Source organism: Pollicipes pollicipes, unplaced genomic scaffold, assembly GCF_011947565.3.
Source record: "Pollicipes pollicipes isolate AB1234 unplaced genomic scaffold, Ppol_2.1 Scaffold_4002;HRSCAF=4701_pilon_pilon_pilon, whole genome shotgun sequence".
Lineage (NCBI taxonomy): Eukaryota > Metazoa > Arthropoda > Thecostraca > Pollicipedomorpha > Pollicipedidae > Pollicipes > Pollicipes pollicipes.
In genome coordinates this window covers 27,524,918-27,550,946 of record NW_023596420.1, presented here as the reverse complement: position 1 = coordinate 27,550,946, position 26,029 = coordinate 27,524,918, and the positions used below count along the sequence as shown (strand labels likewise).

At 60.0% G+C, this 26,029-nt stretch overlaps 1 protein-coding gene across 1 annotated transcript; it reads right to left on the bottom strand.

Annotated features, from left to right (window-relative positions):
* Positions 1-200: 200 nt before the first annotated feature.
* Positions 201-24,879, bottom strand: LOC119094314 (anaphase-promoting complex subunit 1). Its single transcript, XM_037217385.1, has 32 exons — positions 24,817-24,879; positions 24,578-24,682; positions 24,005-24,153; positions 22,928-23,090; positions 22,252-22,381; positions 21,705-21,841; positions 20,393-20,478; positions 20,279-20,341; positions 17,503-17,700; positions 16,647-16,824; positions 15,654-15,817; positions 14,878-15,003; positions 14,036-14,129; positions 13,591-13,704; positions 13,494-13,557; positions 12,705-12,820; positions 12,223-12,387; positions 11,830-11,997; positions 11,275-11,343; positions 9,981-10,079; positions 8,155-8,538; positions 7,247-7,409; positions 6,741-6,838; positions 5,681-5,930; positions 5,281-5,407; positions 4,347-4,553; positions 3,452-3,653; positions 2,611-2,843; positions 2,056-2,319; positions 845-974; positions 470-545; positions 201-274 (listed from the first exon to the last, which is right to left on the bottom strand). Exons 1-32 carry the CDS (start codon positions 24,838-24,840, stop codon positions 201-203), a joined length of 4,620 nt encoding a protein of 1,539 aa, XP_037073280.1. The 5' UTR covers positions 24,841-24,879.
* Positions 24,880-26,029: the final 1,150 nt, after the last annotated feature.

Below are 26,029 nucleotides of genomic sequence, written 5' to 3'. Positions count from 1 at the left end.
GGCTGGGAGAGAGACGAGGTCCGTCTGGAGTCTCGCCCACCATGACTGTGTGCCGCCTTGGCTGGAACCGGGCTGGCCAACTGATTCACCTCCCACTACAAGCGCTGCGACGAACTGCGACATGCATGACGTCACACTTGCGTTGCGCGAGCAAATAACACAAGCATATCGCTTTGAAGATGACCGTCCGGCGGCGGACGTCAGCCAGAGCGGGCGGTGCACCCCGTGGCCGCACCCGTGTGCCGGTCGGCCAGCGCGCTCTGCACGCCCAGCTCTGCCGTGTCGGCGATGTGACGCAGCGTGGAGCCGGGCGGCGCCAGACGCAGCAGTCGGAGCGGACGCAGGCCGACGCCGCGCCGCGCCGCCAGCAGCAGGCTGACGGCCGGCAGGAACAGCTCCGCCTGCTGGCCGGCCAGGCACAGCTGCAGCAGGGCGGCCAGCTGCAGCTGCAGCGGCAGCCGGTCGTCGCCGGCCGGCGGCGGCAGGAAGTGGCGGCACAGGCTGCGCTGCTCGGCCGGACTGACCGAGCTCAGCAGCAGCTCCGCCTGCCGGCGGGGCGCGACGGAACGTCGGTCACAGGCACGGCACCGCTCGTGAGGCGTGGACGGCCAAACGGCCCGCAGCTGGCCAGGTAACCCCCCACTCAACACAGTAGCAACTGGGCCAGTAATCCATGTGGTTTCCTATACACCCATGGTAACCCACATGCCGATGTAATCCGCCAACACAGCTTCGCTGACACCGGACCTCGGCAGCGATAATCTCTGGCCGAGCGCGGCCGGCACCACGCCTGACACTGCGGCCGGCACCACGCCTGACAATGCGGCCGGCGCGGGAAGCTGACCTGGGCGGACCAGATGGCCTGGCCCGGTCCCCCGAGCGTCTGCGTCAGCTGGGCTCGCAGCTCCTGCTGATGCAGCCCGCCCACTGCCTTGCGCTTCACATTCAGACGGCCGCCCGACTGCAGCCGCTCACTGCCGGACACACGACCATCAGCTGATCAGCGGGTCACTGAGCCCGACTGCAGCCGCTCACTGCCAGACACACGACCATCAGCTGATCAGCGGGTCAGTGAGCCCGACTGCAGCCGCTCACTGCCAGACATACGACCATCAGCTGATCAGCGGGTCACTGAGCCCGACTGCAGCCGCTCACTGCCAGACAAACGACCATCAGCTGATCAGCGGGTCAGTGAGCCCGACTACAGCCGCTCACTGCCAGGCACACGACCATCAGCTGATCAGCGGGTCACTGAGCCCGACTGCAGCCGCTCACTGCCGGACACACGACCATCAGCTGATCAGAGGGTCACTGAGCCCGACTGCAGCCGCTCACTGCCAGACATACGACCATCAGCTGATCAGCGGGTCACTGAGCCCGACTGCAGCCGCTCACTGCCAGACAAACGACCATCAGCTGATCAGCGGGTCAGTGAGCCCGACTGCAGCCGCTCACTGCTGGACACACGACCATCAGCTGATCAGCGGGTCACTGAGCCCGACTGCAGCCGCTCACTGCCAGGCACACGACCGTCATCTGATCAGCGGGTCACTGAGCCCGACGGCGTTGACAGGCGGCTGGGTATGGGTGAGGGTGAGCGGCGGCCCAAGGAAACAGCCAGACTAGATCTACTTTCGAGATTGTTGCTGTTACAACACATAAGTCACATAAGACACGGCTATCTCATAAATTATTGACAATTTTATATACCACAGAGCATCTCATTATTACCAGTCGCTGAATAAGTAGAGGGGCATATAATCGCGAGAAAGAGGACGGCACATGTCACGGCGAGTGGACAATGGAGCGACATCTGGGACAGACACCCACTACAAAATTAGTGGGAACGTATATATTAACATCCTCCGTAGGCCACAAGAGTGCAGAAACCGGGATTTTAAGTACTGCCAGTCACAGAGTAGGACGTAACACGACAAACCGTGATTACAGGGGCTGCAGGCCAGTCAAAACGTGAGATCCAGGCGGATCCAAGCGCACTTGATTCCAGTGCCAGGGACCTTCCCGGCGGCCGTGGAGGTGTTTGGCGAGACCTACCCCAGGAGCTGGACGCCGGCGCCTGAAGTGACGGTGAACGGCCAGAAACGGTCGTCGTCCACGCGAATCTCCAGCACCGTGTCCAGCTGCGGCAGTAGGCAGGGCGCCTGCATAGCCACCTGGTGGCCGGTTGGCGAGTCCGCGGTGCGCAGCGTCACCACCAGGCGGCAGTACGTGAGCTGGCCTGAGGCGAGGTCACGCGGCACGAGCAGTCGCGGCTCAGCCGCCAGCACGTACAGGTGCCGGAACGCCTGCAGGTGGTACCTGTGGGTGGGGAGTGAGGCGGCCAGGTCAGGCGGCCTGCGGACACCAGACGGCGGCTCGGTCCGGCCAGCGCAAGCTCAGCCAGCTGGCTGGCTGGCTGGCACGGCACCGTCAGCGACTCAACATCGGCCGCGCTAACGACAGTGGCCGGTCATGTCATGCATGAACAGCGCCCACTCAACACAGCACCGCACCGAGCTCGGCGGGCGGCCGCCGGCGGCAGACCGATGAGCGGTCGCCGGCGAGCGGCACGGCGGGCGGCACGGCCGCTGGACGGCGCCGTCAGCGTACCTGCCGTCGCAGCTGGTCAGCGGGTACCGCGGGAAGAAGGCGCAGATGAGCGCAGCCACCGCCGGCCGACTGTTGCAGAGCGTGTGCCGGCCGCCGCCCAGGAACAGCAGGCCCAGCGACATGTGCACCGCCATGTGGCTGCCGTAGTTGACGGTGGAGTGGTGCGGCCCGACCCGCGAGCGCAGGTACCGGCAGATGCGCATCACCTCCAGGTCGCCCGTGCCGGCCATCACCTGACGCCACGGCCCGGTCACGACACGCGCTACGGCCCGACAGCCACCTCTGCACCCACCAGCGCAGGCGCGGGCTGGCGCTCCGACCAATAGCCGCCAGCACAGCCGAAACAGCGCCAGTTCGGCGAGAATCGCTGTCAGGTCCCACCATATTCAGTGCAGTGAGCATGACACAAGGTAATTTTCACTGTGGCCGGTGCACCGAGCGTCACGAAAAGCGAACATCACCATGGTCAGTGCAGCGTCATGCGGGAATCAGTTCTCACCATGGCCAGTATGACGGGCGTCGCAGAGGCATTCTCACCATGGCCAGTATGACGGGCGTCGCAGAGGCATTCTCACCATGGCCAGTATGACGGGCGTCGCAGAGGCATTCTCACCATGGCCAGTATGACGGGCGTCGCAGAGGCATTCTCACCACGGCCAGTATGACGGGCGTCGCAGAGGCATTCTCACCATGGCCAGTATGACGGGCGTCGCAGAGGCATTCTCACCATGGCCAGTATGACGGGCGTCGCAGAGGCATTCTCACCATGGCCAGTATGACGGGCGTCGCAGAGGCATTCTCACCATGGCCAGTATGACGGGCGTCGCAGAGGCATTCTCACCATGGCCAGTGCGGTGAGCGTCACACAGAGGCAGTTCTCGACGGTGGGCCGGCCGGCCTCCTCGGCCACGGCCGATGTCGTGTGCGCTATAAAGGCGCGCGTGTAGTGCAGCAGCACCTGGTAAGCGTCCGGGTCGGCCGTGCCCGCGTACCGCAGGCCCAGCGCCAGGCACGCACCCGACGTCACGTGACAGTACACCTGCCTGGGGGAGAGTGACTGGATCAGACTGAGAATCACCCACGTGGCAGGTGGGCTGGCCTCGTGGCAGCACAGCTCAATGGAATACTGGGCTACAGATGTGCAGAAACTGTAGTCCCTCGACATGTCGAGAATGGGAAACAGCGGCGATTGCAGGAGCTAAACAAAGCACTGCGGTATACCTTAAAGGATATCTACTTGCAATGGTATGAAGACATTTACTGGGATATCTACTTGCAATGGTATGAAGAAATTTACTGCACGTAACAGATTGTTCTGGGTACACAGCCAGCCTAGGGACACAATGGCAAAATCTCTGACAACAATGGCAATGGCAATGACAAAATCGGCACAATGGATCGATATCGATATGAGACATACTTAAATACAAGCACCAGGAAAGGAAACATCAGCAGTGTTTGCAGCAAGCACAGCACAGAAAACTCAGAATCTAAGCACGGTGACTTCCAAGAACAGGTGTTGGTCACAATGCACCGCAGACGTGGTCCAGACCAAGGGTCATGCCAATATAAACTGGGCGATTCCACATTCCTCACACTGGAGTCCTTCCGAATACCACGTTCAGAGCCAGCGTCGAAACATGACACGCACGAAAAACCTCGAGTTGCGCGTGAGCCTCGAGCCAGCGAGCCGGGCCGAGTGGGCCGGGCCGGGCCGGACCGGCCGGTCGACTCACTGGATCGTCTGGCAGTCGGTGCCGGGCTGCGGCGGATGGTCGGGCCGCACCAGCGGCGGCAGCTGCTGCTCCACCCACTGGCGGCTGGGCCGCACCTCGTGCCACAGGACGAGCGCGCGGCTCAGCGTGCGCAGCTGCAGCAGGTCGGGCCGCACCAGGTCCAGCAGGTACAGCGTCTCCGGCGTCTGCAGCCAGTCGGACACCGCTCTGGCGGACGTAACGTCAGATAGCGGCGTCTCGTTGGGACACGGCAGCTAAACGACCGGTGGCCAGGTGCCGCTCCACTCTGATGCCGCAAACCACACGCAGACGAAGAGCGCATCAACACACGTTAATCGGTCATGCTACATTACCTGCCTGTGTCCTGACTGTCATCAGCTGCCAGAGCCCATGTATGTACATAAGGCCCGGTGTCCAGGTATCCCTCTGTGCCCCGGGAGCACCTCTGGCCTGTTGGCGGAGCCCATGTACATGAGGTCCTGTGTCTAGGTATCCCTTCGTTCCCGGGGAACCTCTGACCTGTTGGCGGAGCCCATGTACATGAGGTCCCGTGTCTAGGTATCCCCCGTCCCCGGGAGCACCTCTGGCCTGTTGGCGGAGCCCATGTACATGAGGTCCCATGTCCAGGTATCCCTTCGTTCCCGGGGAACCTCTGACCTGTTGGCGGAGCCCATGTACATGAGGTCCCGTGTCTAGGTATCCCCCGTCCCCGGGACCACCTCTGGCCTGTTGGCGGAGCCCATGTACATGAGGTCCCATGTCCAGGTATCCCCCGTCCCCGGGAGCACCTCTGACCTGTTGGTAGAACCCATGTACACGAGGTCCCGTGTCCAGGTATCCCTTCGTCCCAGGGAGCACCTCTGGCCTGTTGGCGGAGCCCCTGTACACGAGGTCCCATGTCCAGGTATCCCCCGTGCCCGGGAGCACCTCTGACCTGTTGGCGGAGCCCATGTACATGAGGCCCAGCGCCAGAGTGGCGCCGGCGGCCGTGACGTCGGTGTTGACAGTGTCTCCCTCCCGGATGTGGTAGCTGGGAGTCTTGTACTTCTCCTTCTGCGGACCTGGCATCAGACCGAGCATTGTGTTACTGGATGACCGGCGTGCCATTCTAAGCGACTGACACGGGAGAAAGAGCTCGCCGACAAACTGCGAACTACCATCTCCAGGGCCTAGGGCCACAACACAGAAAACAGGTGCATAACACAACGATCACAGCTTCTCACCACGAACCTGACTAATGCAAAAGCGAGTGTGCGGCACTGAAGCAGACAAAGCTGGCGGTGAGGCCCAGCTGGTCACTACCCACCGGTGAGGCCCAGCTGGTCACCACTCACCGGTGAGCGGGGGCTTATTCCCTCCGAAGATGAGCTGGTGCAGGCTGGCGGTGAGGCCCAGCTGGTCACCGCCGCCATCAAGCGTGACCAGGCCAAGGCCGAGGCCAGCGGCCAGCGCGAACGCCTCGCGGTCGCAGCTGTTCTCCATCTCGGGCCCCGGCGGCCGGGACATCTCGCGCAGCAGCACCTCGGCCATGTGCCGGTTGTTGGAGCCCTGGTACACCAGCCCCACGCCCAGCACGGCCGCCACCTGCCCGACCGCGGCTCGTATTGGAACTCTAGCCGACGCTGCTGACGTCCTGGCACGGAACACGGATGGCATCGGGCTCTCGATGGCCGCAGGGGCCGGCGCTCACGTGCTGAGACGGAGGCAGGGGCGGTGACAGGGCGTAGCAAGGAGAATGGCGGGATGCGTGGGCCCGGTCTAGAGGACAGGTCCGTTATTTGAGTCCTAGTACAAGCGACAGTGGCCTTGTTTGAGTCCGACACGGGCAGAGGGAAAAGTGTTAAAGCCTTGATGCAGAGGACGGTGACCGCATTTAACGCGGGCGTTAAATGTACTCGCGGTGCTGGATCGACGGCAGATATGCCACGTTCGCGTAGTCTTACGACTGCAATTCATAAATAAGGAATGAACGCAATCCATAAAAGCCTGTAACATCCCTTCGTATATCCTCGGTGCATAAGCGATACCAGCTACGCGCTGTCAGCCTGTTCTAAGCGGCAGCGATGCGGCGGTCCGGACATTCATCGATTAATTTACTCCCCTGCCCCCCCCCCCCCACACTGAAGCGAAGACGGGAGAGGACGTGAAGAACGCGGCTCAGACCACTGAAACTGAACCCTAAAGCTGAACCCTAAACCCTTCACAGCCAAATGTTTTATATCACAGCTCTCTAAGCACTCATATGTTGTTCACATGTCCGTACGCACACACCACAGCCATGCACTCAGAAGCACGTTAGAGGAAGCCTTCAGAGCGGTGACGCGGATGCTCGGCATTTCCTGCCGCGCGGCAGTTCGCCAGGAGAGTGCCACCGCCTCGCGTGCGCGCGCGCACCTGTATGGAGTGGGCTATGTCGAGCTCTCGGCTGGTGGGCGGCAGCAGCGACTCCACGTGAATGCTAAGCAGCTTGGTCGTGTTGACGTCCATGGTGCCTACACGTGACCAGAGAACAGTGTTCTGGTCTTGTACAAAACCGCGGACAAACAAGTTCAATTCTCACTGGGATCCAAATCCAACCGCGTCCCCACGGCAAGGCAGAGCAAACCACGTATCCGCAGAGCCACGGCATCCTCCACAACTCACTACGAGGCGTGGCGGATAACGCGGACAGGGGAACGGACATGGGACATATCGAGACCATGCACGCCCACCATACATCTCCCACATGTGCATACTCGGAGTTCAAGCCGTTAGCAGTGCAGTAACGATCACAACGCGTGCGTCCACTCGCGTTCCGCCTTCTGCCAGCCCGCGCGGTACCAGAGCATCACGAGGCCAGGGCCGGAGCAGCGGCGTGTCGACGGCCGCCGATGCCGCGGCGGCCCCACCGTGCCCCTCACCTCGCTTGCAGGCGGCCAGGCCGAGCAACACGCCCACGGAGGTCATCTCGTTGCCCTTGATCAGGTAGTCGTGCACGTTGAGCCGAGCTAGGTGGGCCAGGTGACCGTTCAGGCCCAGCGCCATCAGGAAGCCGGCGTGCTCCACCGGGTTCTCCGCGCTCGTCTGGCCACAGGTGGATATACGTGGCGTCCCCGGCTGACATCACACTTCACCCCGGCCCGCCGACGGAGACATCATCTCGCTGTACACCGGCACACACCGCATCCCACCCCGGTCCGCAGGCGGAGACGTCACCCCTCTGTACACCGGCACACACCACACCCCACCCCGGCCCGGCCCGCCGGCGGAGACGTCACTCCTCTGTACACTGGCTGCGCACGGGCGTATTGCCACAAGCCGGGGTACGACCGACGACCAGTAGGAGCTGGACAACAGCTCGTAGAACAAAGAGCTCGCAGGACGCCGCGGCGCCACGTTTACCCGAAGACCAACATTCATGCAATCGCGACGTTCGCACCACACTATGGAAATTATAACAATATTGTGAAGACTTTTGCAGACACTTACGTGCAAGTAGTTCAAACGCATGCTGCAAGCCTGCCCAAAACTTCAAATCTACGCATTACACGTCCCATCGTGAAGTAACTATCGGTGTTCCTCATGAACACCCTGTAAATCTTAAGAGTAGCGGAAATCACGTATATGTCGCGTCGTTCACTCAACTTTAACGTCAACAAACCTCTGACGCGTTCATTCATTCTCAACTACACGCCATTTACAACAGCATTCGAAACTAAGCGCGGATGCTAGCGCTTTCACAAGTCATTGGACCCAATACGCCACTTCAACTCGACAGTCCAGTTGTAGCCGTTACGCCCACGCATGTCCGCTCCACCCTCATCCCCACCTTGGGCCGATTGTAGAGGATCCAGGCGGCGTCGATCTGTGCGGCGTCCGGGGCCACGCGCAGCCCAGCCGCCACGCCGTTGTGGAAGTGGGGCCAGACATTCATGTTGACGGGCAGGTCCATGTCGGCCAGGTCGACGGTGGCGCCGCGCGGCGGGGCGCGGCCCGTCAGGCAGAGCGGCGGTACGGCTAGCGGCTGCGTCACCACCGGCGCGGCGGCGTGCAGACTCAGCATGCCGCGGCCCGCCGGCAGCGCCATGGTGCGCTGGCACAGCGCGTACAGCAGCCGCTTCTGCTCGTCCTGCCGCTCGTGGTCGGAGAGCTCGGGCCGCGGCGGCGCCGCCACGCAGACGGGCCGACTGGACCGCAGCAGCTGCTGCGCCTCCTCCAGCCGGTGGTCGGCCGGCCAGCGCAGCCGCACCAGCTCGGCGTCGATCCACTGGCGGCCTGCCGGATGGCCGACAGCTGGTGAGTGTCCGGCCGCTGCCAGCCCCGTTCCCCGCCAGAGAGCGGCCGAGGCCGACGCGGCCACTGCACCGCGCTCGCCCAGCTGACCGACTCACCGTCGTCGGCGGACTCGGAGCCGGCCGGCTGGCCGTCCGCGCACTCGGGCTCGAGCTCCGCCGCCGCGGCCGGCGCCGTCGGCCGGGCGGCGGCCGCCGGCTGGCCCGTCAGCTCCTCGCGACCCACCAGGCGGCACAGCGAGTCGGCGCAGTCGGCCGGCGGGGCGGCGCGCACCAGCAGCACGGCCCGCAGCAGCGGGAGCCGTACGCCCGGCGGCAGCAGCTGCAGCCGGGACCATCCGTACCCTGCCGGTCGGCAGACACCGCACCCACTCAGCCGCCGCACGCAGCCCACCTTCGCAGCGCACGTCTTGCGGCAACACATACGCGTCAACGCGGGGTCGGGCCCTCCATCCCATCCTGGCACGCCAAGCTTCAAAACAGTGCCACGACCTGTCGGCAGACATCTATGCGAAGCCACTTTCAGTACTTTGCAGGAGTGGCGCCAGCGCAATATCCAAGCAGCAGTCACGGCGAAATGTCAGACCAAACACTGCACTCGTATCCGTCCGTCGCGGCATTCTCAGGTGAGAATCGAGTGCACTGGAAGCCTGGCCAGTATCCAGTATCACGGTATCAGGCATCAGGTAGCATCAGGTATCAGGATCGCCTCTACGTCAGGACGCTGCACGCTCTGAGTCAGATATGTTCTAATTCAGTGATGGCTTGTAGGCCAGAGCAGACACTAACGACCAGTGGTCGGCCGCAGCTGGAGATGCTAGTGATATCACTTGCAGGCCAGAACCGGCGCGCCGAGCACGTACCTAGCAGGCCAGAGCCGGCGCACCGAGCACGTACCTAGCAAGCCAGAGCCAGCGCACCGAGCACGCACCTAGCTTGCAGGACAGAGCCGGCGCACTGAGCACGTACCTAGCTTGCAGGACAGAGCCGGCGCACCGAACACGTACCTAGCAGGCCAGAGCCGGCGCACCGAGCACGTACCTAGCTTGCAGGACAAAGCCGGCGCACCGAATACGTACCCAGCAGGCCAGAGCCGGCGCACCGAGCACGCACCTAGTAGGCCAGAGCCGGCGCACCGATCACGTACCTAGCTTGCAGGCCAGAGCCGGCGCACCGAGCACGTACCTAGCAGGTCAGAGCCGGCGCACCGAGCACGCACCTAGCTTGCAGGCCAGAGCCGGCGCACCGAGCACGTACCTAGCTTGTCCAGCAGCCGGACGACCAGCTGCTGCTCGTCCGGCAGCTGGTCCGGCTGGCCGGGCAGCGGCGGCGGCGGCTGCTGTTGGGCCAGCAGCTGCCGCACCGTCTGCTCCAGGCCGGAGGGGCCCGCGGCCGGGCCGGGCACGGTCCGCAGCAGCCGCGACAGGCCCTCCGACCGCTCACCGCGCAGCAGCGCGTACACCTGCCCGACAGCCAGACGCTCACGCAAACGCCCACGTGAACCGCGCCACTTAAGGCACCATCTCCAAGGCACACCATAGGTATCATTCGCGGATACGCGCACGCTCCCCTATGCGTGTACTGCCTCCCGGACACTCGTGTACCGCCCTCTCGTGTACCGCCCGGACACTCGTGTACCGCTCGTGTTCCAAGCGTTCGCGCATTGACTTTGGGACACTCGGTACCGACCATCATACCCGCATGGAACGCCTCCTCGGTGCTGCTCGCGAACCACATCTCAGACTTCCGTGCAGCGTCCCCAGACAATCGCATGTCTCCCAGACAGCGGTGCCGCCCCCAGACACCTGCCTACGGACTCCCAAATACTCCTGTACCACGTGTCAGACACTCATATACAGCCGCCCAGCCTCTACATTGTACTGCCTCCCAGATGCTTGTACTGGCCCCGTATGCACCGTCTCCCAGACGCGTGTACTGCCCCGTGCAATGTAATGTAATGTGCTGCCCCCTGACAGCAATGTACCGTCTTCCAGACGCGTACAATGTCCCCGGATGTACAGTTTTCCAGACGCGTGTGCAGTCCCCCGGATGAGCGGTTTCCCGATATACATACATCGCCTACCAGACATCCGTATACCCTACCACCTGAATGCTCTGACCGCGTACCACAACCACTCGCGTCGAGCCTCCCGAACACTCCTGTACCACCCTCAACACACACGTGTGTGAGACGCCGGTGTACCGTCTCCCAGACACCCCGATACTGTACCCAAACACCCGTGCACCACCCCCAGGTACTGGTGTGCCACCTCCCATACTCGTGTGACATCCGATGCACTCGTGCGTGCGCCACTCCCCACAAACAGCCGTCAACTAATTCTTAGGTGCGTAGCGTACGTGCCACCCGTCCCCGACTTGCCTTCTGCCTCGCAAGCAAACACGTACGGCCTCCCAGACCCACGGTCTCCCCCCCCCCTCTCACACTCACAGACGGACAGGTACCGCACCCCAGACGGACGTGTACTCCTTCCAGACACCCATGTACCGTCCCCCATTTCGGCCAGCCATTACTGCCGGGCATATGCGATGCCGCGGCAGCTCAAGCCAATTCCCATCAGCACTCCGTTCACAAGTCGCCCAGCGGCGCGGAGCCACGACTGGCCAGCTGCCCCCACCGCCGACCGCCGAGCACGCACCATGATCATGTGCACCGACAGGTCGTTGACGCCGACCAGATACGGGTAGGCGGCCGGGACGGCGGCTCCCTCCAGGCACAGCAGCAGGTCCGGCGGACGGACGGATACGAAGCCGGCCGGCTGCACGGCCGCCCGGTCCTGCCGGTGACACACCGGCCGGGTCAGACCGGCGACGTCAGGCGTCCCGCTGTTGAACCAGCGCCGCCGGCGCACCGGCCTTAGGCGACACCAGCGGCACTCAGCCCACGCTACACAGTCGGGTCACGGCAGGCGACGCCACGAGGAGGTCACGTCTGTATTCGATGGCAGCAATGATCTTGACGACTTGCCTGCATCGCTCTTGAGCTGCACTGCACGGATCACCAATGGCTTAACCTTGCAGCAATCTCGTCGCAGGCACACCAGAACATCAGCACGGTGTCTCCGCAGCCGTCCCGCTTCCTCGCCACCTAAGACGCAACAAGATCTGTCGACCCAGTCGACCGCCGCGCCAACGACAAGCGCTGACAGACTTGGGGGCGGACCGAGCCGGACGCAGGACGACTACCGCCTCACCTGCACGCTGAGGCGGCTGGCGAGGTCGGCGCCGGCCTGACACTGGCCCGGCCAGTCCCGCCAGTAGTGGTCGGCGTACGGCGCCCACCCCAGCTCCAGCGCCAGCTGCTGCAGCACCGCCGCCATGTCCGGCAGGACGTCCGCGCTCAGCGTGTCCAGCTTGCAGTCCTGCCACCAGGCGGCCGGCTCACAGTCTGCAGTTCTGCTATGCTTCTAACGGACTTGTCGCGCACACACAGCTTCTGATGCTGAAGTACTTGGCCATTAAGCGGTCAAAGAATCACTAATAATATAACTACCTGCATCATACGACTGCAATGTCTGCAGTACCAGACGAGAGTCACGCCAAGATAACCCGATTGTGCGTGTCACAGACCAAGGCGCGGTCCTCACCTCATACACCAGGTGCAGCACAAACAGCAGGGTGGCCATGTGCGGGAACAGTGGCGCAGTGACATCCACCCGGCCTTCGACAGCGGCCGTGGCAACGGACGTTGCCGCGCGTCCCTCGGCCTCCACCTCGGCGTGGTATTCAGACGACAACAAAAACTCCCAATCCTGGCAGCAGGTACACGCACGCGCGTGAGGGCAGCAGCTGCCATCAGGCATCAGATGACTCGGCTGGCAGGTGTACAACCGACAGTGGACGGCAAGACCTCCTTCCACAAACATTCAGAAACAAGCTATTGTCCGTAAAACACGCGTGGGCTCATGTGTGCCGCTGATGGAAACACAGGTGTGGTTACGCATTTCATACGAAAACACAACACTACTGAATGGAAGCAGCATGCTTATTTAAGTTGGCAAATATACATTCAGTTGCAGCACGATGAGAGCGGGAGTGTGCATATTTGGCAGAATCTGGACCGACTTACCTCGTCCGTGCCGTCCTCAGAGCGGCACCGTTTGCCGCGCTGGTGCGAGACGCTGGGCCCGGCGACGTCCAGAAGGGCGGCTATGGCCAGTCGCTCCACCTGGTACCCCATCATGCCTGGCGACAGGCCGCCCAGTGAACGGTGCATCAGTCACATGTGTGGCCGGCAACACTGCTGAACAGAGACCCGTACATCAGCCACACGTATGGACGGCCACACTACTGAACGGAGACCCGCACACCAGCCACACGTGTGGACGGCCACACTAGTGGACAGAGACCCGCACACCGGTCACACAGGTGACCGGCCACGCTACTGAACAGAGACCCACACCCCAGTCACACGTGTGGCCGGCCACATTACTGAACAGAGACCCGCACACCACTCAGTTGTCTGGCCAGGTGGTGTGGCCAGCATAGCAGCCACAAACAGGCCACGCAACTAAACAGCGAATGGCACTGCCGGCGCACCGGGCCAGCCACACCAGTCACAGCCACGCAGTATTCCCAGCACCCATCAAACCAGTCATGTCCGTTAGCACGACGAGAGGCCCGAAATATCTACCAAAACACCATAACATAACTCACGTGAATTGCTGTGATCACATGAATATATGCACAGGCTGGGAACGTCCCCGGCTTCTGACTGAAAGCTGGTTTGCCATCCTCATATCCGTAACTGTAACCGGTAACTGGCAAACCGGCAAAACCAGTGAACTGCCATCACTATCCGTGAAGCGGTGCCTTTCCGGCAGCAGCGCCGCCGCCACCTCCCCCGGCCGACACTCACGAAGCAGGGTGGCGGCGAACGCGCGCCACTGTTTGGCCGGCGGCAAGTGGCGCGCGCCGGGCGCGTGGCGCGCGGTGTACCAGCGCGCCGTCAGCTGATTGGCCAGCTCGCGCGGCAGCACGGCGCGCGCCGCCCGCAGACAGGCGGCCACGGTGCCGGCGTCGGCCGGAGCCGGCACCCGGAACCGGTACAGGCAGCCGGAGGTGTGCTCCTGGCCACGGACAGTCGTCGTCACGTTACCGCAGCCCAGCCGACGTTACGGAGCACGGACTGCGCTCTCTCAACGGCGAGCGATTGGCCAGACGCAGCACGGAAGCCCTGGCACGAGGATAGTTTGACTGCTGGGCCGTTAATACATGCACTGAGCTTCATATCCCCGTCGTCTTATGCAAAAGTGATCAAATATTCACGACTTATGTGGATTATGGCCGTCAATACATGTACTGAGCTTCATATTCCGGTGACTTGATGAAAAACGTGGTCAAATATTCACGAATAAAAGGACAAGATGACAGTGAAGTTCTTGACTATGAAATACCCACCATGATAACGGCGTCTCCCACTACGTCACGCAAACCCGCCACGGCTCCCGACAGCGGCATGGTGGCGTCCTCCTGCTGGCCCGCGCTGTCGAACCTGCCGCCACAGCTTCACATCAGCTCCGGACGGCCCAACGAAACGGTGGCCAAGTCCTCACCAGTGCCTTTGGACCGGCCAGTAAACGTCACAACAGCTCCCTAATGGATCCAAAAAACAGTGTGCTGGTGTGCCCTCGGCTCATAGTGGCCGTTTTGATGACACGGATCACATCGCCAGAAAGCTGGACGACAGGGTGCAGTCTAGTATTTACGTACACCCCACGGTCGTCGGACAGCAGGAAGCTCACCACGCGCATGCTAAGCGTGCCATGCATGTCCAGCCCCCAGTAGCAGCACCTGTCGTATCAGCTACGTATTCGTCGGCCAAGCACAGAACGTGCATGAGAATGACCAGCACTAAGCGTGACCCCGGACATTCGGCAACTGGCTGGACACCGCCCACCAGCACACAGCACTGACCAATCAGGGCCCATCAGCACACAGCGATGACCAATCAGGGCCCACCAGCACACAGTGCCGACCAGTCAGAGCCGACCAGCACACAGCGCTGACCAATCAGGCCCACCAGCACACAATGCTGACCAGTCAGAGCCCACCAGCACACAGCACTGACCAATCAGGGCCCAGCACCGCACAACGCTGACCAATCAGGGCCCGCCAGCACACAGCACTAATCAATCAGGCCCACCAGCACCCTGAGCCCGCCGACTGGGGCTCACCAGCGGCCAGCACCAACCGATTGGTGCTGGTCCGCCAGCAGCTTACGCCGGCCAATCGAGGCTTACTTGTGCGGCGACGGGTCGCGGAGCTCCGGCTCGGGCCGCACCGGGGACAGCGTCAGCGACAGGGCGTCATCGAAGCGCGCCTCCAGGCCCGGCCCGGGTCGGCCGCTCGCCACCAGACTGCTCCTCCTGGCGGCCCGGCACCGGTGGTCACTCGCCGCGCACCGAGCAGGCAACACATGGCCATCGGACTGCGTCCACGTGCCGTCGGCGCTTCACGACGCACTCAGCTCCTGAGGCTTAACTGTGTCGCCTGCCTCTCACCCTGGCAGGAAGGGCGGGGACAGCGGGGAATCGAAACCCGTACCTCTGGTCTCCCAGACGTGCAGCTCAATGACTACACTATCGATATATCTATATCAGATTGAACACCACCTAAAAAAGAAGAGGAAACGAAAGAAAACCGTCATGTCTCGGTGAAGCAGCACTGGAGGAGTCAACCGCCATTTTATTGTGGCTACAATTACGTGACTGTCTGACCACTACTAGGGGAGGGGGTCAGGGGCTCCGGTCGAGACAGTAACGGCGACGCGCTAACGCGAGCAGAACGGCAAGCCAGACAGATCAGGAGATCCATGTACTAATAGCAGAGGAACGAGCGGCGACCCGGGATAATATAAGATCCCACATGTAGCGCGGAGAAGCCATGGTGGGCTTCGCACCGCGATAGATCCCACATGTGCCGCGGGGGAAATGGTGGGCTCCGCACCACGATAGATCCCACATGTGTTGCGGAGGAGCAGTGGTGGGCTTCGCACCACGACAGATCCCACATGTACCGTGGAGGGCAGAATGGCGAGCCCGGCAGGCTGGGCGGCAGTGTCAGGCTGAGGCTGAGCGCAGGCGGCGGTATGCCCGGCACGTGAACCTTACACAGCCGGAACAGACCACTGTAGAGCACCAGCGACGCCGACTGGTCCACCACGAGCATCGTGTTGGTCACCTGTAGTGGGAGGCGTCGGTCACGCTGTGCAAACGCATGCTCGTGAGGTTCTAGGCGGTCACAGCGAAATGTGGACGGAAACGGAACGGGCGGTGCACAAGATGCACGAGACACGGGGATCTGCCAAACACGAGATATTTACCAAATATTCCGTTTGTGAACCCCTTCGACAACCAAACACTCAATCATTTGTCTGCGGATACACGGGATTGATTAATTGAGGCTCCTCATGTAACGAACCTCGGGCGCTACCAAGCCGTAACACCATAACAGCAGGGCCATGTTTATTAGATTGCGGTTCAGTCCGCTCCCTGCAGCAGGTCAGCGGTCCTCGACGTTTGACCAAAGTATGACGTCACGCCAAATTGGGTGACGTTACCTCATCTTTGGCGCCAAGGCGGCCATTCTACTTTTGCAGATATGGAATGCTCCAAGCCTTCTACGATATGACTGTAGGGTCCAGGTCAGACCATCTATCACTTGCTTGCAGCTAAGGGCCCCGCGGATGGGACAGGGCGGTGTTATGCGGCGCAACTCCCGGTAACATTCGCCGACATTAAATTCAAGCCGAGAAGCCATTGCATTGCCTGAAATTGAGTGTGGTAAAGCTGTGGCCTAACGTCTGACAGTCAGTAACCTGCCGCAGACGACGCGGGCCACGTTCCTCCCCGCCGTGTGACGTCCCCCGCACTCGTTCCGGCCGCAGAACCTGCCACAAAACGGAAACGCAACAGCGTGCACTGAGCTGGTCACAGCCGCCACTATAGCCGGCCGTCACAGGCGACCGAGGTTCGGCCGAGAAAGACGGCGGCAGGGCCGCTCCACTGACCGCTATGGGAACGGCGTCGCGGCCGGGTAGCGTGCTGACCAGGCCGCGCACGTGCTGAGAGCCGTCGGCGCCCGGCTCCAGCCGGATCAGGCGCAGCTGACCGCGGCTGGACAGCACCAGCACCACGTAACGTACGCCCGACAGGTCGCTGGTGAGGAAGCCGCCGCGGGCCGGCTCACTGGAACATCAGACAGCACCAGCACTGGTGAAAGCGCACCCGACAGGTCACCAGTGAGGAAGCCGCCGCGGGCCGGCTCACTGGAACATCAGACAGCACCAGCACTGGTGAACGCGCGCCCGACAGGTCGCCAGTGAAGGCCCTCCCACTGTATACGGACCGATGGAGCAGTAGACGAGCCAGCGGTTGAAAATGGAAAGACACCCTCCTCCACGGCAACCCGCACGGCTATTCGCCCCGATGGTTCAGCTGGTTAGAGCGCCTGCCTTCCGATCCATCCACGCGTGGCGGGGTGGTTTCGAGTCGCTTTAGGCGTTCGCTATTTGCCCTTGACAGATATGACCTCCGGCCGATGGCAGCGGCCGCGCTAAAGGTCAGGTGATGTTGATGGCAGGGTGGACCGTGCCGAGCACAGTGGTACGTTAAATTTTGCCCACCAAAGCCTGCGCTGACCGGGAATTGTATGCTCCGATGGCAGGGGTCAAGGCTCACAAAACAACCATTGCTAAGCGTAAGAAATCGCCGAAACAAGGTGCCAGCTTAGAGGTGGACCACGCGGTGTGTCAGCATGACCTGCAGCAGGACCTGCTGGCAGCCGGCTGAAAGGAGAGAGTGCCGCCATCTGAGAGCTAGCGCACGCCGCTGCCGGCAGGGGGGCGCACGAGCCAGCCGCCTCACCTGGTGGCCAGTGAGTCGCGCCACAGGTGCTGCAGGCAGATCTCGGGCCGTAACGGCTCGCCCGGCTCCAGCAGCGTCTCGTCCAGCAGCGAGGCGCTGGTGAGCGAGCCGGGCCGCTGCGGCGACGGACTGACGCAGAGCCGCAGGTACGAGGCCGTGCCGGCCGACGCGGCCAGCACGCTGGGCGACTGAGACCGGCTGAAACACGGCACGGTCACACACTGGCCGCCGGGGTCGTGCTGGGCGACTGAGACCGGCTGAAACACGGCACGGTCACACACCAGCCGACGAGGCCGTGCCGGTCGACGCGACCAGCACGCTGGGCGACTGAGACCGGCTGAAACACGACACGGCCACACACCGGCCGTCGAGGTCGTGCTGGGCGACTGAGACCGGCTGAAACACGGCACGGTCACACGCCAGCCGCCGAGGCCGTGCCGGCCGACGCAGCCAGTACGCTGGGCGACTGAGACCGGCTGAAACACGGCAGTCACACACCAGCCGCACAAGATCGACTCACGCGTCACGCTGGCGCCACATCGCGCCCACCTCAGGCACTGACAAGCTGACACATGCCATGCTGTCACCATGGGCGGGGGCACGCATTTGTGGTCAGGGAGACGGGTTGACACTAACTAGGGATGACCCAGGTCAGCTCCGCACTCTAGAGCTATTTCTTTAACTTACCAAACTTGTGCGTGCATTATAACTAAGTGTGTCAGGGTTGTTGCCATTGCCCTTTTATCCTCCTCTTACTTTTTCTACCTGGTACACAAATACAACAAGATAAGTTGATATTCGCGATTTTTTTACGCAACAACGCGAACCATCCGTGATTTCATCTTATGCCGATGGCGTGTTGAGTGTTGGTAGGTGCGCTGCTTTACACAAGCACATACGTCCATGAATCGGTGAACACCCCGACTCGCTCAAAGGCAAGGGGGAAAAGTCAGCAGCGGCCGAGTGACTACATCACAGAGGCAGCCATCTGACTACATCACAGAGGAAGCCATCTGACCGCATCACAGAGGCGGCCATCGGACTACATCACAGAGGCGGCCATCGGACTACATCACAGAGGAAGCCATCTGACTGCATCACAGAGGCGGCCATCTGACTACATCACAGAGGTGGCCATCTGACTACATCACAGAGGAAGCCATCTGACCGCACCACAGAGGCGGCCATCTGACTACATCACAGAGGCAGCCATCTGACTACATCACAGAGGAAGCCATATGACCGCACCACAGGGGCAGCCATCTGATACATCAGAGGCGGCCATCTGACTACATCACAGGGGCGGCCATCGGACTACATCACAGAGGAAGCCATCTGACTACATCACAGAGGCGGCCATCTGACTACATCACAGGGGCAGCCATCTGACTACATCACAGGGGCAGCCATCTGACTACATCACAGGGGCAGCCATCTGACTACATCACAGAGGAAGCCATCTGACTACATCACAGGGGCAGCCATCTGACTACATCACAGGGGCAGCCATCTGACTACATCACAGAGGAAGCCATCTGACTACATCACAGGGGCAGCCATCTGACTACATCACAGAGGAAGCCATCTGACTACATCACAGGGGCAGCCATCTGACTACATCACAGGGGCAGCCATCTGACTATATCACAGGGGCAGCCATCTGACTACATCACAGAGGAAGCCATCTGACTACATCACCGAGGCGGCCATCGGACTACATCACAGAGGAAGCCATCTGACTACATCACCGAGGCGGCCATCGGACTACATCACAGAGGAAGCCATCTGACCGCACCACAGAGGCGGCCATCTGACTACATCACAGAGGCAGCCATCTGACTACATCACAGAGGAAGCCATATGACCGCACCACAGGGGCAGCCATCTGATACATCAGAGGCGGCCATCTGACTACATCACCGAGGCGGCCATCGGACTACATCACAGAGGAAGCCATCTGACTACATCACCGAGGCGGCCATCGGACTACATCACAGAGGAAGCCATCTGACTACATCACAGAGGCGGCCATCTGACTACATCACCGAGGCGGCCATCTGACTACATCACAGAGGAAGCCATCTGACTACATCACCGAGGCGGCCATCGGACTACATCACAGAGGAAGCCATCTGACTACATCACAGAGGCGGCCATCTGACTACATCACAGGGGCAGCCATCTGACTACATCACAGAGGAAGCCATCTGACTACATCACAGAGGCGGCCATCTGACTACATCACAGGGGCAGCCATCTGACTACATCGCAGAGGAAGCCATCTGACTACATCACAGAGGCGGCCATCTGACTACATCACAGTGGCAGCCATCTGACCATAGTTAGAGACAGCCGTCTGATCACGTGCCACAAACAGCCATCTGAACACATGACAGGAACAATCATCTGACTGCACGACAGAGGCAGCCGTACATGACCGTGGCAGCCGTCTGACCACAGTTGGAGGCAGCTGCCTGATGACATGTCAGGGACAGTCATCTGAGCCCGAGGGCAGCCGTCTGACCACAGTTGGAGGCAGCTGCCTGATGACATGTCAGAGACAGTCATCTGAGCCCGAGGGCAGCCGTCTGACCACAGTTGGAGGCAGCTGCCTGATGACATGTCAGGGACAGTCATCTGAGCCCGAGGGCGGCCGTCTGACCACAGTTGGAGGCAGCTGCCTGATGACACGTCAGAGACAGTCATCTGAGCCCGAGGGCAGCCGTCTGACCCGCGCGGCAGAGCCGCCGGGCGTGACCGCCCAGCGCCGGCTGACCTGAGGCCGGCCGGCCCCGCCGAGTAGTGCAGCGCCGAGGCGTTCAGCCGGCTGCTGTTGCGGCTGCGCGGCAGCGGCGTGTTGGACTCGGAGCGGAGCGGGCCGCCGGGCGACGGGCCCACCGAGGCCGGCTGCGAGCAGCGCGACGAGTGGGGCGTGGCCGCCATGGTCAGCTCGCCGCCGTCCGCCGTCCACCACTCCTGCCGGCCCCAGGCGCGCTCGACGTCAGCTCGGCTCTCTTCTGTCGGGCGTCACCTCCGCCGGCCGGTCAGGCTCAGGCTCGCGGTCCGATCACGGGCGCTCGGCCGTCAGGTCCCGCCGATCACGTGCGCATAAGACGCCCTCGCCTGGAGGGCGGTCCAGCGGGCCCGGCCTGTCGTCCGACGCCCGTCGCCTGTCAGGTATGTGTCGGCGACGTGTGTCATGCGCTGGGCGGCAACAGTCGGCCGTTGTGTCAAAATCGCTTCAGCAAAATGTGAACAAGGTTGGTTTTCTGCTATTCGGGTAGCTTCAGGTCAATTGGTTAGCGCTAGCCGTATGGAACCGCTAGCCTGTTGTGGTGACGTTGCGAGCCGGTTCAGCCATCAATGGACACTTTTTACGAATACATACGTGCACTGATTGGAACAGTAAATTCTAAATGTACAAATACACTCCATTCACAACTCAGTCATGCTAGAGATTCCCACATGCCCTGAATTGATAACGAAGGTTTTAATTTGAAGTTTTCATCACAGACACTGCTACGTGACTTAAACACTTACGCGTAAACCTTACTGTTCTGCTACCAGAAAATCGCAAAATGTAATATTTGAAGTCTCCAGATAAGCACAAAAACAGTAAAAACAAAACGGAGATCAAAGCGTTTGATATAGCAGAAGATAGCCCACGCTTCAACTCTAATTCACCCCATACCAGATTCGGAATCACAAACAAAGGGTCAAATATAGCACAATACCATGTCCTTTACGGCCGATGTCACCCCTACGAAAAGTTGTAAACCATCTATATTATATACAGGAAGTTCTTTAGACGATCAAAAATACACCTATGGGGAAGACCGTGCGATTGTACTGGAAATTCACCCATCAAACCACCAACCAACACTCGCAAATCTAGCAGAAAAACCAGTCCATTGATATTTTGGGGGCCAAACCCCTATCAGAAACCTACATAACGGGATTTTCTACTTGATAGATTACCCAACTTTTGCTTTGGTTCCATAACTATAACCATGTACCACGCCATTCCTCCACCAGCGCTCCAAGATCTCGGATAACCAACATCGGGAGGCTGCAATAAAGAAAAGAGTAAAAACCGACAGCCCGAAATCGTCCAAAAAAAGGGAACAATCTGCCACCGAAACTGCTGATTTTTCGAAAACCGCGTCAGGGCCGGTGGCTAGGGACGGCGGCCGATAACTGACCTCCGGTTCGGTGCGGCGCACTCTCCAGACGGTGTGTGTGCCCGTCTGCTGGTCATAGGTGACGCACAGCGACGGCTGCCGGCAGACCAGCACCACCGACACCTGGCCGCCCGTGGCCAGCGACGGCTCGCAGGCACCTGATGGCCAGATGGCGTCAGTCAGCTCCGTACTCATCATTGGCGCTTTACGATGCGCTCAGCTGCAGCACCTGACGGCTATATGGCGTCGCCTGCCTCTCACACCTGGCAGGAAGGGCGGGCATCGCGGGGTACCGAACCTAGTATCTCTAGTCCCCCCAGACGCGCAGCTTAACCACTACACCACTAACACCGCAGCCAGTCAGCTGAGCGGCGCATCCAGCTGCCTACGTTGAACGGACAGCGCACAAATGAACACCATGGCCACGACCACGCTCAAATCGTTGTGAGTGTTACATGGCTGTTGTACAATGACCGCTGCAGTGAGACCATATCGCTGAACGTAAGGAGAGCTGCCGTCTGGGACGGAGCGGGGCGGGGCGGGGCGGGAGGGAGAGGGCCCGACTCGCCTACACGGGTGATGAGTGGTGCGATGTCGTCCAGCGGGTGCAGCAGCGAGAACAGGGTGGGCAGCTTGTCCCCCTCGGTGACCTGGCGCTCGATCAACACACCCTCGTGCATGCTCCAGAGCCGCCGCACCTGTCGCACCAGCCACCACCGTCGTGCCGGCAAACAGCACTCACACCCATACACTGTCCGACCAGAGAGGCTGAGACCAGCGAGGAAATAGAAAAAATCGAAACTTGCTGGAACTCACAAGCGGGCTGTCCCTTTACATCCTTGGGCAGGGAAATACTTTAGACGTTTAAATCGGCATAAGCAAATGTTCGAGTTCCACTGATTTACATCCTTTCACATTGGGTCCTAACTGGTGCCAGGAGGCAGAACTGATCGTGCGAATGTAACGGCTCTGTTAATTCTATTACAGTACTTGGAATCTCCGTCGCATGGAGTCAGTAACATTTCACAACTATAAAAACAGTGCACATGTAAGTCAAGCATACTGTTTGTTACGCCTAATTCCTCAGCTGCAATGGCCACTGAAGGAAAGGCCAAATATCTTCGCACTCTGCGAGCATCCCCAATAACAAAACCAAAATAGCCAATTAAGTGGCGTTCTCCCTGTCAGGGTATGACAGGGTACCGACACGCGCTACCATTCAGGGTGGAGGCGCCAGCCGTCACCTGGAATGGCAGCGGAGTGATGAAGTGCTCGCCGTCGTCCGTCCAGCTGTGCACGGCCGCCGCCGACACGCAGCTGAGAGCGGCGATCCGCTCGCTGGCGTCGCTCGGCTGCGGTGGCCTCTCGCTCAGCACGTGGGCGGCTGCTGTGGACGTGTACTCGCACCTGGCGGCGGCGCAGGCGGGCGTGGTCACTCGGCGCGGCTCGCCGGGTCACGCCCGCCGACCGGCAGTCGGCCACCGGGGGTCCGGCAGCCGGCCACTGAGCGGCAGATCACTGCTGTCACTGCTGGGCCGCAGATCACGCAGATCACGGCAGATCACGCAGATCACGGCAGGTCACTGCTGGGCCGCCAGCTTCAGCATCAGATGCAAAGGCAAGGTCGAATGTACTCAAACAGAGCACATCCACTGGGGTAGCAGGACGACACGACTTCTATAGCCAGATTAGTTTACATCTTCTGCGGTCTGTGCCAGTCGACAGACAGCCGCCTGGGTTTACAGGACCAACTCTAATGGATCAAGTTCAGCCAAGGCAAAACTGCAAACCGCCAACCAGGCCACGACATACTCTGCCCCAGAATGTGGGCCTGGGGCTAGCCGACCATGCCATGACATACCCAGCCCCAGACTCAGAGCCGGGCCGGCCGACCATGCCATGACATACCCAGCCCCAAAATGTGGGACTGGGGCCAGCCGACCATGCCATGACATACCCAGTCCCAGACTCAGGGCCAGACCAGCCGACCATGCCATGACATACCCAGCCCCAGACTCAGGGCCAAGCCGGCCGACCATGCCATGACATACCCAGCCCCAAAATGTGGGACTGGGGCCAGCCAACCATGCCATGACATACCCAGTCCCAGACTCAGGGCCAGACCAGCCGACCATGCCATGACATACCCAGCCCCAGACTCAGGGCCAAGCCGGCCGACCATGCCATGACATACCCAGCCCCAAAATGTGGGACTGGGGCCAGCCGACCATGCCATGACATACCCAGCCCCAGACTCAGGGCCAGACCAGCCGACCAGCCCATGCCATACCCCCACTTCAGACTGCAGAGCCAGGACCAACCTGAGCGCGTTGTTGATGGGCGCGTCCATGGTGAAGGCGCGATGCGGCCCGACTCCCCGACTGCACACCAGCATGTTGTGCTCGGTGTACAGCTCCTCCTCCACCTCGGTCCCGTGCTCCGTGTGCAGATACAGCCGCCATTGTCCCGGCTGTGACAGTCAGCCGGCGGGTCGCCACACAAACACACACGCGCACAAAAGGATTGTGACATCCAGAGCATGAGAGAATAAACCGTTACTATGACAATCACCTGTCATGGTAACTTATTTCAAATTGTTCCGGATGGTCACAGGCATATCCAACGTTCTTTTAATACAACAATATCATCGGCTTCTGCTACCTTGTCTGGGATAGAAATGCAACACATTGGTAGGTCAAATATGCAGAATTTCAGGCTAAATCTGTAGTGATTTTAGAGAGCCATCGACACCTCTTATAAACGGTCTCCGCAGCCACCCTGATTCAATGTTACGCTGAACATTCTTTAAAACCAAATCCTTCTAATGGTAACAGTAGCTCCAGCTATCAGCTTTTAATCCACAATTACAGTATCCAATGGCAGGATTGCATTACCTGTACACTGGTACCGCTGGGAGAGTCAGCATCACTCGATGAGGGCAGCAAGCCCACTTCACGGGGGTGACGCGTGCATTGACCCCTGCCATAGGGAATAAACTCCTGGGGAACGAAATCACTGATGAAACGGCGAGCACAATGCTTGGAGGCATCATTTAAGCTGCATAAGTGTGATGAACAATAATTCAAAACACAGAAAGGGCATCAGTTCACTGTTTAACTAAAAAGGTTATTACCTTGGGGTCTCGAACAGAGATCATCGGCCCGTTATTGTCCAGATTGTCTGTTGATAAACAACCTCATTTAGAAGAAACCTGAAAAGAAAGTACCAGACCACATTGAACAATACACAGATGAACCAAAAGGCCACATAATGTGTCCTTAAATACTTATATGCATGTACTGGCACGGCGTTGTGTTTCGTATCAATACTTTGTTTTCTAGCATCGTCCTCCTCATGACATTTAGCACATTGATTATGTAGATATGGGCACAATGATGCATTACTGAATGTGATGTTTGCCAGCATTGTGTGTTGCACATGTTTTACCCAATATTAAATGCGCTCGCCACATTTCCCCTGTATTTAGCCCAAGTTCTTTCACTAGATTGATTTCTGGGTCCAGACCCCACGCTAAGCAGCGCTTGTTGCGTACGCCCAGACCCACCTCATCCGATCGTGAAATTTCAGGTTAACTGTAAAATCTTGCAGTGGAAGTCTAGAGGGATGGTTTTGCAACTTGTAGGACATTTTGGACCGAGATGGCTAGTATCACGATCATTCCCTGTTGTTCAAAGTTACACCCGTTTTAAGACTTTAAATCCTTGCGTTTGAGGTCGGAGCACGACGACTTATGCCACCTATGTCACACCGTCTTATTTGAAATTACTCACAGGTACACAAGGTCATGGAGACACCAGCTAAATTTCGCTCGCTCAATTTCGCATCAAGCCCATGCCGATTAGCGAAAGCTGGTTTTGTCGATCGACACCCATTGAAATACTGATGATGCCCAACGACATCTTTCGCTAGACACAGCGAGGAAGCCTAGTGGGGCAGGGCTGTAGTTTCCTATTCAGTTGGGGGGGGGGGGGAGGGGAGGCTCACGATTCCAAGACGTTGGGGAAAGTGTGTCAACTTAGGGAAAACCCGGTTTTTAGTGTATTCAGGGATGCATTTCATCATTCAGTCCAGCTCCCCAATTCCCGTCTTGCGAAACTACATCCCTGCAGTGGAAAGGCTTAACGGTTATGGCACACGACAGATTCGCCACCAGATTACTCCAGCGTCAGGTCCGGGAGTGAGCGCCCATTCCCTAACCAGGCACAAGGCCAGGACCCGCAATTTATGCTGTTCGGGGCTCGAGAGTCGATCAGGGCCACGTTTGTCAGTCAGGAAACTTCGGTGCCTGACAACGGTCCTGTACCGGCAGGAGCCCAAAGTCGGCC